This window comes from Etheostoma spectabile, chromosome 18 (genome assembly GCF_008692095.1).
Source record: "Etheostoma spectabile isolate EspeVRDwgs_2016 chromosome 18, UIUC_Espe_1.0, whole genome shotgun sequence".
Lineage (NCBI taxonomy): Eukaryota > Metazoa > Chordata > Actinopteri > Perciformes > Percidae > Etheostoma > Etheostoma spectabile.
Window position 1 is genome coordinate 26,595,894 of NC_045750.1, and position 11,430 is coordinate 26,607,323.

The window sequence follows — 11,430 nt, forward strand, 5'->3', positions numbered from 1 at the left end:
AGAGGCAAGCTGCACCAATCACATTGGTGTATATGATATAGGCGGGGCCAGAGGCAAGCTGCACCAATCACGTTGGTGTATCTGACATGGGCGGGGCCAGAGGCGAGCTGCACCAATCACATCAATGTATCTGATGTAGGCGGGGCCAGAGGAGAGCTGAACAGAGGACGACCAGTTAGCTCCACTGGTAGCTAAGTGTATGGGGCTCTGGATACATCACTCTGTGTGTTGTTGTGATTGGTTGTAGTGTTATCCATATCGTGAAGTGAGATTTTCAAATGCACGCTTGGTGCCCCCCCCCATGACTTTCATTACTCGATGCCAGACCCTTAATCTTTCGGATTTGGAGCTGGATCTCCAGGCTTTCTTCCTATACCCAGACAGCAGACATCCCACGCCTTGTCCTCTGCGTCATGTTCGTCTGTGGAGCCGTGCCAACACCAACAGCAGTGGAAACTGCTCTCTGCTATTTCTGGCCAGACTGAGCCCGGCCCAGCCTGGCCCAGCCCCATTGCACACACGCCTCCATCACTGCTGCAGAGGAAACTGATCCCGCGCTCATGCACTGCTGATTACCTGGACTGTTGCTGGGCGACCCCGTTAGGCCTCGTTCACAATGTCCGTGTCAGATGAAGTTATGATACTGGGGGTGAGCTTCTGAATCAGACCCCATAATATATCTAAGAGCTCTTGGCTATAAAGTGGCTAGTTTAATGAGTTTTAGTGCAAATTAGAGCTTTTGTGTTGTTTTGTTTTCTGCTGTGGTCATGTTTCTAGATGAGACAGCACAGTCTTTGTCAGCGCTATTCAGTCGCGTTTACAATCTGCATATATTGTGAGAATAGCAAAAGGCGACATTCTAGCATTCCTTTTCCTGAAGGGATGGGCTTCCTGGCTGTTGTGTGCTGTGCTGAGTTCATCTGTCAAAACAGCCACTACACACATTAATAATATTTTACTTTTTTTTTTTTTACTTTAAGCGGCACAGTTAGTACTTTCACGCCACAAATGCACCTGCAGACTGAATGTCCCTAAGGCTGATTGTGGCTTGATTCTTCCACACTAGTCTTGCATTGTCAGACCTATCTCCACAGCTCTGTAGAGTAAGGTCTGGCTGCACCATGCATACATTGCAGGAAATGAAGAAAAAAAACACTGGGTTGTTTGCATTTCTTTGAACCAATCACAGTCGTCTTGGACGGCGCTACGACCCGGACGTGGCTACGGTGGATCTGTAAAATGGGAAGGAACTTGTTTAGGTGGAACATTTGGAACATTTACCTGCATACATGGTTAAATGTAATTTGCTCTTACCAGTGCATTACCCTGTGTAATATTACTTCGTCCACAGTAATCCCCTCCATTCAGTCCCAAAACGTCCAGATAAATGCTGTTAACATGTTCTTTGTAAATCTTTACACTCATTCCTCTAAAGAACCAAGCAGGCCCATCTTGTAGCGTGTAGCTTGCTAGCTCAAAGTTTGGTGTTGTTTCCAGTAATGAACTGTCGTCGTCCAGACTAATTCCTCACTAAAATCTTAATTTGTAACTTACCAGTGATTCTGCTGCCTCCGCTCCAGGTGCCACTCTGAACATGCGGCCAGCTCCGTTACCTCTGGAGGAAATGGAGTGGAGGCAAACCCCACCCCCCATCACCACTGCCCCCGGAACCTTCCGGCTGCGTCGAGGAAGTCGCTTCACCTGGAGAAAAGAGTGCCTGGCTGTGATGGAGAGGTGAGCGCAGGGTGAAAGAGGATGAAGAGCTGCAGGATAAAGATGATGAATGGACGTTTGTTTCATAACTCTCCTTTTATTTCCACACGGAGTTGGGGAAACATTGCGAACCTGTCGGAGGAAACGTCTGGTTACTCTTGTCATAAAGTCTCAGTGTCTGCTTGGTTGTGGAGTGTACATAACTCCAGTTTGTTGACATTGTTCTTGTGTAGTGAAGTTCATTTAATCAATATGACTCTTCTGCTATTTATAGCTACTTCAACGACAACCAGTACCCAGATGAGGCCAAACGGGAGGAGATAGCAAACGCCTGCAATGCTGTTATTCAGAAGCCAGGTAGGTAAACCACAGAAACCAGCAATGTGTACCACATTGTAAGAAGGACTTAATGTCAACACTCAAATTCTGTATGAAATGCAAATATTCAGAATAAAACCATGGAAGTTGTGCCTATCTACACACTGATCCTACACTTTGTAATCAGCTATGCATCTATCTTTGAGATTTTTATACATTTAGTGCGTCATTTAGTGTTTGTTACAGAGCAGACTCGATTAATTGATAAATTGATCTGCAACAACTTAGCAAAAAATGTGGATCAAATGTGAATATTTGCTGGTGCTCTTTTGTGACTTGGGCAATTTGGGTCTAATGTTTCTTGGACTTGGTCTGGATTTTACAGACCAAACATCTGTGTCACATCTGTTGTTTGCTCTGCTCCTTCCTTATGCAGCGGAATAAAAAGTTATCTTCTTTCAACAGATTTTTTAGCGCCCGTTATGAAACAATTATGTTTATAAAAGCACAAATAAAAGGAATTTACAGCTTGAGGGGAACAGATGGGGGGGAAAAAAAATTATTCACACAAGACATAATTGTGACTGTGAGTAAGTGATACAAGAGGCACAGAGTGATCCAGTTGCCATGTGGTTTGTTTCAGGGAAGAAGCTGTCTGATCTGGAAAGGGTTACCTCGCTGAAAGTTTACAACTGGTTCGCCAACCGTCGCAAAGAGATCAAGAGACGGGCCAACATTGGTAATGTAGCTTGGGGGGGACCTCAAATGTCCATTGAGACTTTAAATTGCAGTGCATTGCACATTTGATTACTATCTATATATATATATATATATATATATATATATATATGTATATTCTATACTGTATACCCTTTGTGTTTGACTATTTCATGTTTAACAGCAATTATAAAAAAAAATTCTAATTCATTGATTGGCTCATCATTAAATAATTTAATCACTATAATTACCGGCTATCTTTAATGACCTCTGTGTCCCTACAACTGCTGTCAAAATTATTAAAAATCCTCTAAAATATCCTCTTGCTGCCTGCATTAACCTAGATGCCAATTAGATTTGTAAAATAGAACCTCCACTAACCTGCTAGCCAAAGGACTGGGCAGAGAATGCAGCTATGGAGTCATTCCCCACTGTAACCCTCTACAGCCCTGTCAGATGACCTGACTGTTGTTTGATTATGGATGTTATTTATCATTGTAAATGACATAAAAGTAGATGTTCATTTTATATAGTTTTAATTGTCCGTGTTTAGGTTGGTTTGGTCAAGGTTGTATTTCATACTTCATTTCATACATTGGAATAGCGGAATTCTGAACTTTCAACCATTTATCCATTCATTTGAGCTTTTTCACCATTTGCTTTTAAGCTATCAATCCATCAACAGTTTATCCATTACTTTTTCTAACTATTTTAATGTGTCCAATATGTTTTGCTATCTAAACTGTTCATCCTCTACTTTCAGCTATCAATTTCATGAATTTAGCCAGTACTTTTAGCAGTTTCCCCTTGTTATCCCTACTTTTTGCTAACTATTTCAGCCTTGTATCCATTACTTTTAGCTAGTTAGCTAACTATTTTTTTAAAATTACTTTTAGCTTAATATATCAACATTAATCTATTACTTTAGCTTACTGTTTCTTTTTTTAGATTATCTTTTGCCTTACATTTTGATAGGACAGTTAGGTGAGAACTTTTTTATCCATTACATTTAGCTAACCATTTCAACCTGTTACTTTTATCTAACTCTTTCAACCTTTATCCATAAACTGTTCTTCCATAAAGTCTACTTTTAGGTGGTAGTTCAGTTTTATACCCAGGAGGTGGAGGTAGAATATATGGCAGAGCAGTTGTGTAGAGTTGCTGTTGTATGCATTTGCAATACATTTTACAGGTGTACCTAAACAGGTGCGGCTACCCCACCATGTTTCCATGGACCCCTGGTTGGAAGTCACTGCTCTATAATGTGTGTAATGAAGGATATTATTAGTGATCCATCATAAATCTAATCCGTCCTCTTCCCCCAAGAAGCCACAATCCTGGAGAGTCATGGGATAGACGTCCAGAGTCCAGGGGGACACTCCAACAGCGACGACATCGATGGGAACGACTTCTCAGAGCAGGTAGAGAGTGATTAAGGGTATCCCCAAAGACCCATAAAGCCAGATTCACTTAGCAGACAGTACTGTAAATGACTGGTCTTATTCCAGAGAAAGAGGTTACTTCCCTGTGTGCTACAGCCTCAAGTCTTCATTTTGTATTGTACTGTGTCTTCTTTTGTTTTTATGGATCAGCCTCTTGCCAAGCATTAACATCCATCCCTCCACAGGATCATTAGGTTCTTGGACAACACTCCATATTTTAGTCATCAGTCAAATGTGATGATTTAGTGCCCCTGTCTTTGTTAAATGTGTGTTAATGGGTGAAGTGAGCAGCTTGTGGTGTTTGTTTGGAGTTGGACCCCATGGCCTCACTGACACGTTACTCTTCTTAAATTCACACAAAGACAAATTGCTAGAACATTTGAACTGTTGCTTTCCTTCAGATCTCTGAATATATAATTTTCCATATATATAATGCACGTGAAGTTCTTGTGTTTTTGTAAAGAATTGTTGCTCACAACTGTTGCTTAAGGCACATTAATTAACAAAAGCTTGCTCTCTACTCCTTTTCCCCTGTAACCAATGGAAACCAAGCTGGAACAGTTGAAAGTAGCAGCACTCTGTATTATTAGTAGAAAGCTACTTGAAGATTGTGTTTCAGTGTAAGCCGTCTAGCTTTTCTCTTGATTGCACAAAATGCAATCTGGTCAAGTGGAAAGAGACGGTTAGAGCTGACCATTGGACCTGAGTAATGAACACAGGGCTTATTTAATCTGTCAAGCATTGTTGTCGCCTGGTGAAGTAGTAGGGCTGGGACGATATGCTTGTCTCCTGATTTGATTCTTTCATGATACATGGATGCAATTTGTGTTGCAATTTTCATTTATTGCGATTCAATAGTATTGAGTCGCAAAAAAGAAATCACAACACATACACAAATCCCCCCACGTTTACAAGTCATTCTGAATATCTTTTATTCAAATCTCTAATTAAACTTGAGGTACAGTCATTTTTAATCGTACCTAGCTAAATTGCTATTCTTTTATTCCCTCCAGGCATGTGACCTGCCCTATTTTGATAAGAGACCTCTCAGCCGACCCTTTGGCCTTTACCGGCTGGAGCCCACCTCGCCAACACAGGTACATCCACACACAAACATGCCAATGTGTTTACCACAACCCTGCATATGTATTTTTTAGGGAGATAGGATTTGTTTTCTCTTTAACCTCTGTCTATTTTCTCAGTTTTTGCTGTCATGTCAATCTATTCTGATCAGCACCTTAGCCGTTATGTTGCTGCGTGTCTTTGTGGCTGGGGCTGCAGGGTGCTCGGCTCTGCACTGCAGTCCAAAAAGAGGCAGAGGAAAACTCGCATCAAACCACACCGAGGTGTAGAGTGCTGACTGCATCATGTCTTTAAATGGCTGTCAGAATACAGTAATCAGGCGGCATGTCACTTAAAAGTGGATTTGATGCCGTTGCTCACACATTTTTCTGCTTTCCTGTGACCTCAGTTAGCATCCAAAATAATTTGCTTTCATCAGTCATTAAAAAAAACAACCCACTGCAGCAGATATTGTAAGTTTGATTTACTAGTTTTTGATTCAGAGTCTGTATCCTTCTGTTTATATATCTAACATCACAATATACTTATCTGGCCACTAGGAATCATTTGAAAACTCTTTTAAGAGCAGCGTGAGTTTTCCTTTGCTTTATTAGACAGACAAACCTTAACCCTGCAGTAAAGTCACTGAACAGGTCCCAATTAAACATGTGCTAAGCCTCGCTCCCGTTTGTTTCTGTTGCTGCACCCATCAAGCGCATATGTAGTTTACAGTCATCGCAGTGATATCACATTACCACTCAAAATCCTCAGCTATTTTTTGGAACGATGTGTTCTTGATTTCAGACCATGCTAGACACTTTTGTAGTCGGTTTTTACTTTTGATTTTGTCGGCTAACGCTGGCTCCATGAGTTGGTTGAAGTCACCGTTGTTGGCTGACTTATAATGTGTGTACTATTCAGAAAATGTCAGGTTTTGTGTCACCCTCCTCGCCCACCAAATAATGAAATCACATTGCTCTTGTAAAGATTGCAGTGTAGAGCAAGTTAGTTCTATAAGTATAAGGGAAACATTTAATCAGTAGGGCTGGGTACCGAATTCAATACTTTTTAGGCACTGACCAAATTGCTTCCTTAGTACAGAGAATTGAAAATGGTACCGGTATTGAATATTTTTTAAGAATACCATGGGTGTCACTATGTCCGTCCGTCCGTCCGTCCGTCTCTTTCCCCGTGTGGCTTATAGCGTGTCCAGCTGTAGACACAGCTGAGACATCAACGCAGCCAAAATCACCATAAACCTGGGTGTGCTGTTCGCAGTGCTTGGGCGTGCGGTGTGTTTCTGGCGTTACAGGAGCTCCTGTAGTGTGAGGTTCCAGGAGTGTAAACTTCCCAAAGTCAAAAAGATTAGGACAGAGCCGTTAACATGACCCGAAACTCTGATAGCATCCTGGAGCAGCTCCCACGCCGCGGTTATGTTGTTTGTGAATGTGCATTTTCAAGGTAACATGTACGCCGTGCAAAATAATGCTCCCTGATAATAACACTAGGGTACTACTGTAGTCAGTAAGCTAGTTAGCCATAAATGCTAAAGATTACAGTTTACATCAGAGCCAATAAACACAAAATGTTTCATTAATTCCCTACACTTTTGCTCTTGTGTTTTTGGTTTCGGGGAAGGCTGAAGGAAGTCACTACCAGTACTTACTACAGCCTCACACACAGAACTACAGTATCCATCCCAACTCCAGAGCTTGACAGGCCTGCCATGACCAGTTACGGTTGCTAAGCTATATAAATGAGTCCTATCTACAAAAGTGGAATTCACTTCTCTCTCTCTCTCTCTTCCTCTTCCTCACTTCTGAACTGCACACATTCTGAACTTCCCCGCCCTGACCGTTGGACCTCTGGTGTCCCTGCTTTCCCCTTGGTGTCGCAGGACGACGGCGCGGCGCACAGCGAGCACCAGGACCCCATCTCTCTGGCTGTGGAGATGGCTGCCGTCAACCACACCATCTTGGCCCTGTCCCGGACCGGAGGGGTGCCCAGCGACATCAAGACGGAGTCCCTGGAGGATGAATGAACTGCCCAGGAAAACTGGATGGAGAGAAATGACACAGTCGAGAGGGAGGAAAAGGAAGGAGGAGTGAAACGGGGAGCTTAAAAAAATAAAATAGAGACCAAAATACTTTCTACTTAGTAAACCAGTGAATCTGTCCCTCACCCTGCCCCCTTCCTTCTGTCTCGCTCTGTGCTTCCCCCCTACACTCCCCTCCTCCCACAAAATCCATGTAAACGGTAATTCCCCCCACCCCGAAGAAAAGGGGGGCAATCCAGGCCTTTAACCCCCAAAACGGTGGCCGTTGTCTGGGTCGTGTGTCTCCCACGAACTCCGAATCTGAACACACTCTCTCTCCTCACAGGACACCTCTTCTCTTCCCTCTCCTCCTCCTTACCCCCCCTCTCCTTCCCTTTCCAGCCTGGTTTTCTGAGCCAATCCTCAGTCTGTCTCACCTCAGCAACAACCTCAGAAAAATAACGTGTACTGTATATATAATATATACATATATATATATATGGTTCTCAGCCACACTCTACCTACCAATGTACCCCTCAAAAATTCACCCTCTTCATTGTGCAATTCATCGGAAGAGCAGCCTCCAGCCGTTGTCTGGGGAAAGATGGATGAAAAGATGGAGGGTGAGAGTTTCCTTTTTTCCCCTCTGTGGCACCGAGGCGGTCTGAAAGGACAATAACTGTCACATCACCGTCCTTTATCTTCTCTAGTTATCATTCCTCAGTGGAGTGGCTTTTTGCTTTTTGCTTTCTGACAGCCGATCTGCTGTTGGATGAAAACCTCTAAAAAGTCAGCTAAGAAGAAGTAGCCTTAATTTCATACTGACGACTACACCTTTTTACTTTTTGCAGTACACAGCAGGGTTTTTTTCTTCCTTACAAGAAACAAGAAACGTTTTAGTATATGCATCAAAAATGTGAATGATTTGTGTTGAGGTTTATGTCCAACAGCAGCAGTGGTTTGAGTTCAGTTTGAGCCCATATGGCGACTGGATGTACAATCATTTTGCCTTGGGATTTAGCTTCCCAGTGACACTATTATGTACCTGAGGCTATGAGAATCAATTTAGGGTAAATGTGATAATCAAGCAAAGTTAAGCTAATCTGATAAGGGGAATTGTGCTTTGTTTTAAATGTCATCAATGCCAAAGGAATAGATGCTCCGGAGCAACAAGCTAAGCTAACACTGATCTAAAAATGGTGTTCACCACGTTCATCCAAAGCGATTTCCAGGAACTCCCTTTGGCGTCCGTAGGTTGTTTCTCCTCTCAGTGAAGCGTCTCGAGCCAGCGGGCCGCTGTCCGTTGGGTTTGGCTCTACAGCAGGCCTGTGTCGGTAGAGATAGGTATTAGCAGCCAGACATACAACGATAAAATACCCCCAAGCTATTTACTACTTGTTCTGTGACGCTGCCTCTTTATATAATAATCCTCAAGAATGTGCATTCAGAAGATTACTCTTTTTTTTTTTTTTTTATATCAGTGCTATCGGTTTAGACCAAATCCACACTGGAACTGGTTAAGAATATCCAAACTTCTGAGGCAATGATTTTGTAATTATTTCATCTATATAGCCTCAAAGGTAAAAGCACCACTTTGAAGGGAATCAAAGACATTTAAAGTGGTGATATTGGAAATAATGTCCCACTTTCCTTTTAGCCCCAGGTGGAACTTCTCCAAAACCATCTTTGACCGGAGATCATCATGCTGTGTTCCATTTTCAAGGTATAGCTTCTCATTCTCAAGTACTACTCTACAAATTTAGCCTTGGAGTGAGACAGGTAAAGTAGTAGTGACACGAGAAGATGAATACCACCCTCGCAATGTCTGCATGCTTAATATAAAGCTAGAATAAGGAGAGAGCCGAGCTTAGCTTAGCTTAGCTTAGCATGAAGACCGGATCCAGCTAGCCTGGCTCTGTCCAAAGGTAAAATTAGCTTTCTACTCACACCTCTATAGCCCACCTATTAACCCTTTATATTTGCTCTTATTGAAGCCATACTAAAAATGTCGTGGTTTTACCTGCTCAAACTATTTTTTGGTCTGGTACTGAAATACTTTTACAGGAGACGTAAGCTTTTGAGGTGCTAGTAGAACGATATTTTGACTTTTGGGCGGAAGCAGGCGAGCTGTTTTCTCTTGCTTCCAGTCTCTATGCTAAACTAAGCTAGGCTAACGTCTCCTCCCTGTATCTTGATATTTAGCGTACAGACGTGGTATCAATCTTCTCATCTAGGTCCCAGCAAGGCCCCACATAAGCTCACTCCTCCAAGGGTCTGACTACTGCTTTGAAGGAACCCCTGCCTTAGGGACGGTTTCGGAGAACTGGGAACTATTCCACAAAGCAGGAACTCTCATGTACAGTTGTGTTCAGAACGATAGCAGTGTGTTTAAAAAAAAAAGAAGAAGAAAAAAAAGTGAGTGGTTTTCTAGGACTCTGCAGCACTTACTAGGACGTTATTTACTATGTAGAAATATCACTTCTACCAAAAAATATGATTCATGAGGTCAGTGATGTTGGACTGCTATTATTTTGAACACAACTGTAAGTCCTCATGTTTTAAACAGTTAAATATGGACATTAATAATGAGCCCCGGGCTCTAGTCTAGTAAAGCTCTATTTAAATCTTTAATAAATCGCTTCTGCGATTACAGTGACTCCGTACTGGGAACTGTGTTTCAAAAAAGGGTTGAAAGATAAAAACAATATGTATTTATACTCGTTTTTTTATGGTAATGTACAAAAAAAGACGTTTTTTGAAATGAAACCTGCTTTTTATTGTTAAATTAATCATGCTTTTTAATTTCTCCTGGCTTATTTTAACATTATCCTTTTAACTGTTTTAAATCTTTGTGTCATCCCTTATTTGACTGAACAACAGTCGCTCGTCCCCCCCCCCCCCCCCCGCCTGTGTCAAGCTACTTGTGAAAGATGAAAACTGAGCACCTTATAGAATAAGAAGCTTAAAATGTGACCTTCCCTCCCCGAGCTTTGCTTTGATCGTCCAATACAATATTATTGCCCCCCCCCCCCCCCCCCCATTTCAGAACAGCTTCTCTCTCACCATATCATATTTAACTGAAGCCACCACCATGTGCTATTCTCACTGCCACACCAAACTTCAAAGTGAAATGTAGTCATAATGTTGACCCTCCTCTTGCAAACTGTGAACTCATAAAACATGGTTTAGAGAAATAATTACATTTATTATGACGTTATTTGTTACTAGGTGCCAGAGGTGTGTTCTTGAGACTTGCTGACTTGGACTCGAGTCACTGTTTTGATGGCTTGCGACTTAAAAATAAATAACTTGAGACTCAACGAAAAATAAATGACTAGACTTGAGGCTTCCGTTGCCACACTATTAAAGTTATTAGAAACAATTATGCGATTTGGTGAAATGTGTTCCATATCTGGAACTGTAAACAAACTGAAATGGCAGAGATGGAACCAGGGGACTGAGTCACTGTAAGTTTGGCTACTGAAACCCAAACCTCTGGAAAAACCCGACTTTGCAATAAGTATAGCTGCTGCGCAGCAGGAAGTCCGGGGTCCGGGGTTTTCAGGAGACCACCGGGGTGATCATTGCTAGTTCTTGGTAGTTCCCAGTGAAGTTTTTACAGCTACTGGCACTTTTGGTAACGTCTGTAAAATGAAAGTGTCCAGATATCGTACTTGGACACTTTCCATTCTGCTAAAAAGAAAATAGATTTGTTGAGTTTGGACTTAATGTTTCCATACATTTTTCATTTGTTGTGCATCATATACTGTATATATTATCATATATATATTTTTTAAATTTGTTAAAGAGGCTCGACCTCCCAACCTTAGACACCGACGTGCTCTGTCTGCCAACTGAGATCCATCGTGGGTCTCAAACTCCGCTAACCCTCGTGTTGTCTTCCCGTCAGAATCAACACTTTTGTTGAGGCTTTTTTATTGATGTTTTTAACTTTTTTTACGTGTTTGTCACATTTTTCAACACTTCGACGCTTTTTTGATGTTTGTCACTTTTTTTTTGACATTTTCAACACTAACACTAACTTCGTTATTTTTGGACCTTATCGTCAATAAACCTCCTTTATAGGAAATTCAATCTAATGTTTGAGTTAGAAAAGCAGAAATTAGGAATTATTTAGACTAA

General features: G+C 41.8%; 1 protein-coding gene across 5 annotated transcripts in view; it reads left to right on the forward strand.

Annotated features, from left to right (window-relative positions):
- Positions 1 to 10,785, forward strand: part of hmbox1b (homeobox containing 1 b) — a 23,404-nt gene extending 12,619 nt beyond the window's left edge. For 2 of the 5 annotated variants that reach the window (XM_032542193.1, XM_032542191.1), the window contains exons 5-11: positions 1,581 to 1,734; positions 1,988 to 2,070; positions 2,675 to 2,770; positions 4,075 to 4,169; positions 5,204 to 5,287; positions 7,150 to 9,648; positions 9,836 to 10,785. In XM_032542193.1, the coding sequence (XP_032398084.1) occupies positions 1,581 to 1,734; positions 1,988 to 2,070; positions 2,675 to 2,770; positions 4,075 to 4,169; positions 5,204 to 5,287; positions 7,150 to 7,293 (656 nt within the window). In that variant the 3' untranslated portion in view covers positions 7,294 to 9,648; positions 9,836 to 10,785. Of the gene's footprint in view, positions 1 to 1,580; positions 1,735 to 1,987; positions 2,071 to 2,674; positions 2,771 to 4,074; positions 4,170 to 5,203; positions 5,288 to 6,890; positions 7,114 to 7,149; positions 9,649 to 9,835 lie in introns of those variants that run through there. The other 3 variants (XM_032542192.1, XM_032542194.1, XM_032542195.1) reach the window with 3 other exon arrangements.
- The last annotated feature ends 645 nt before the right edge of the window (positions 10,786 to 11,430 follow it).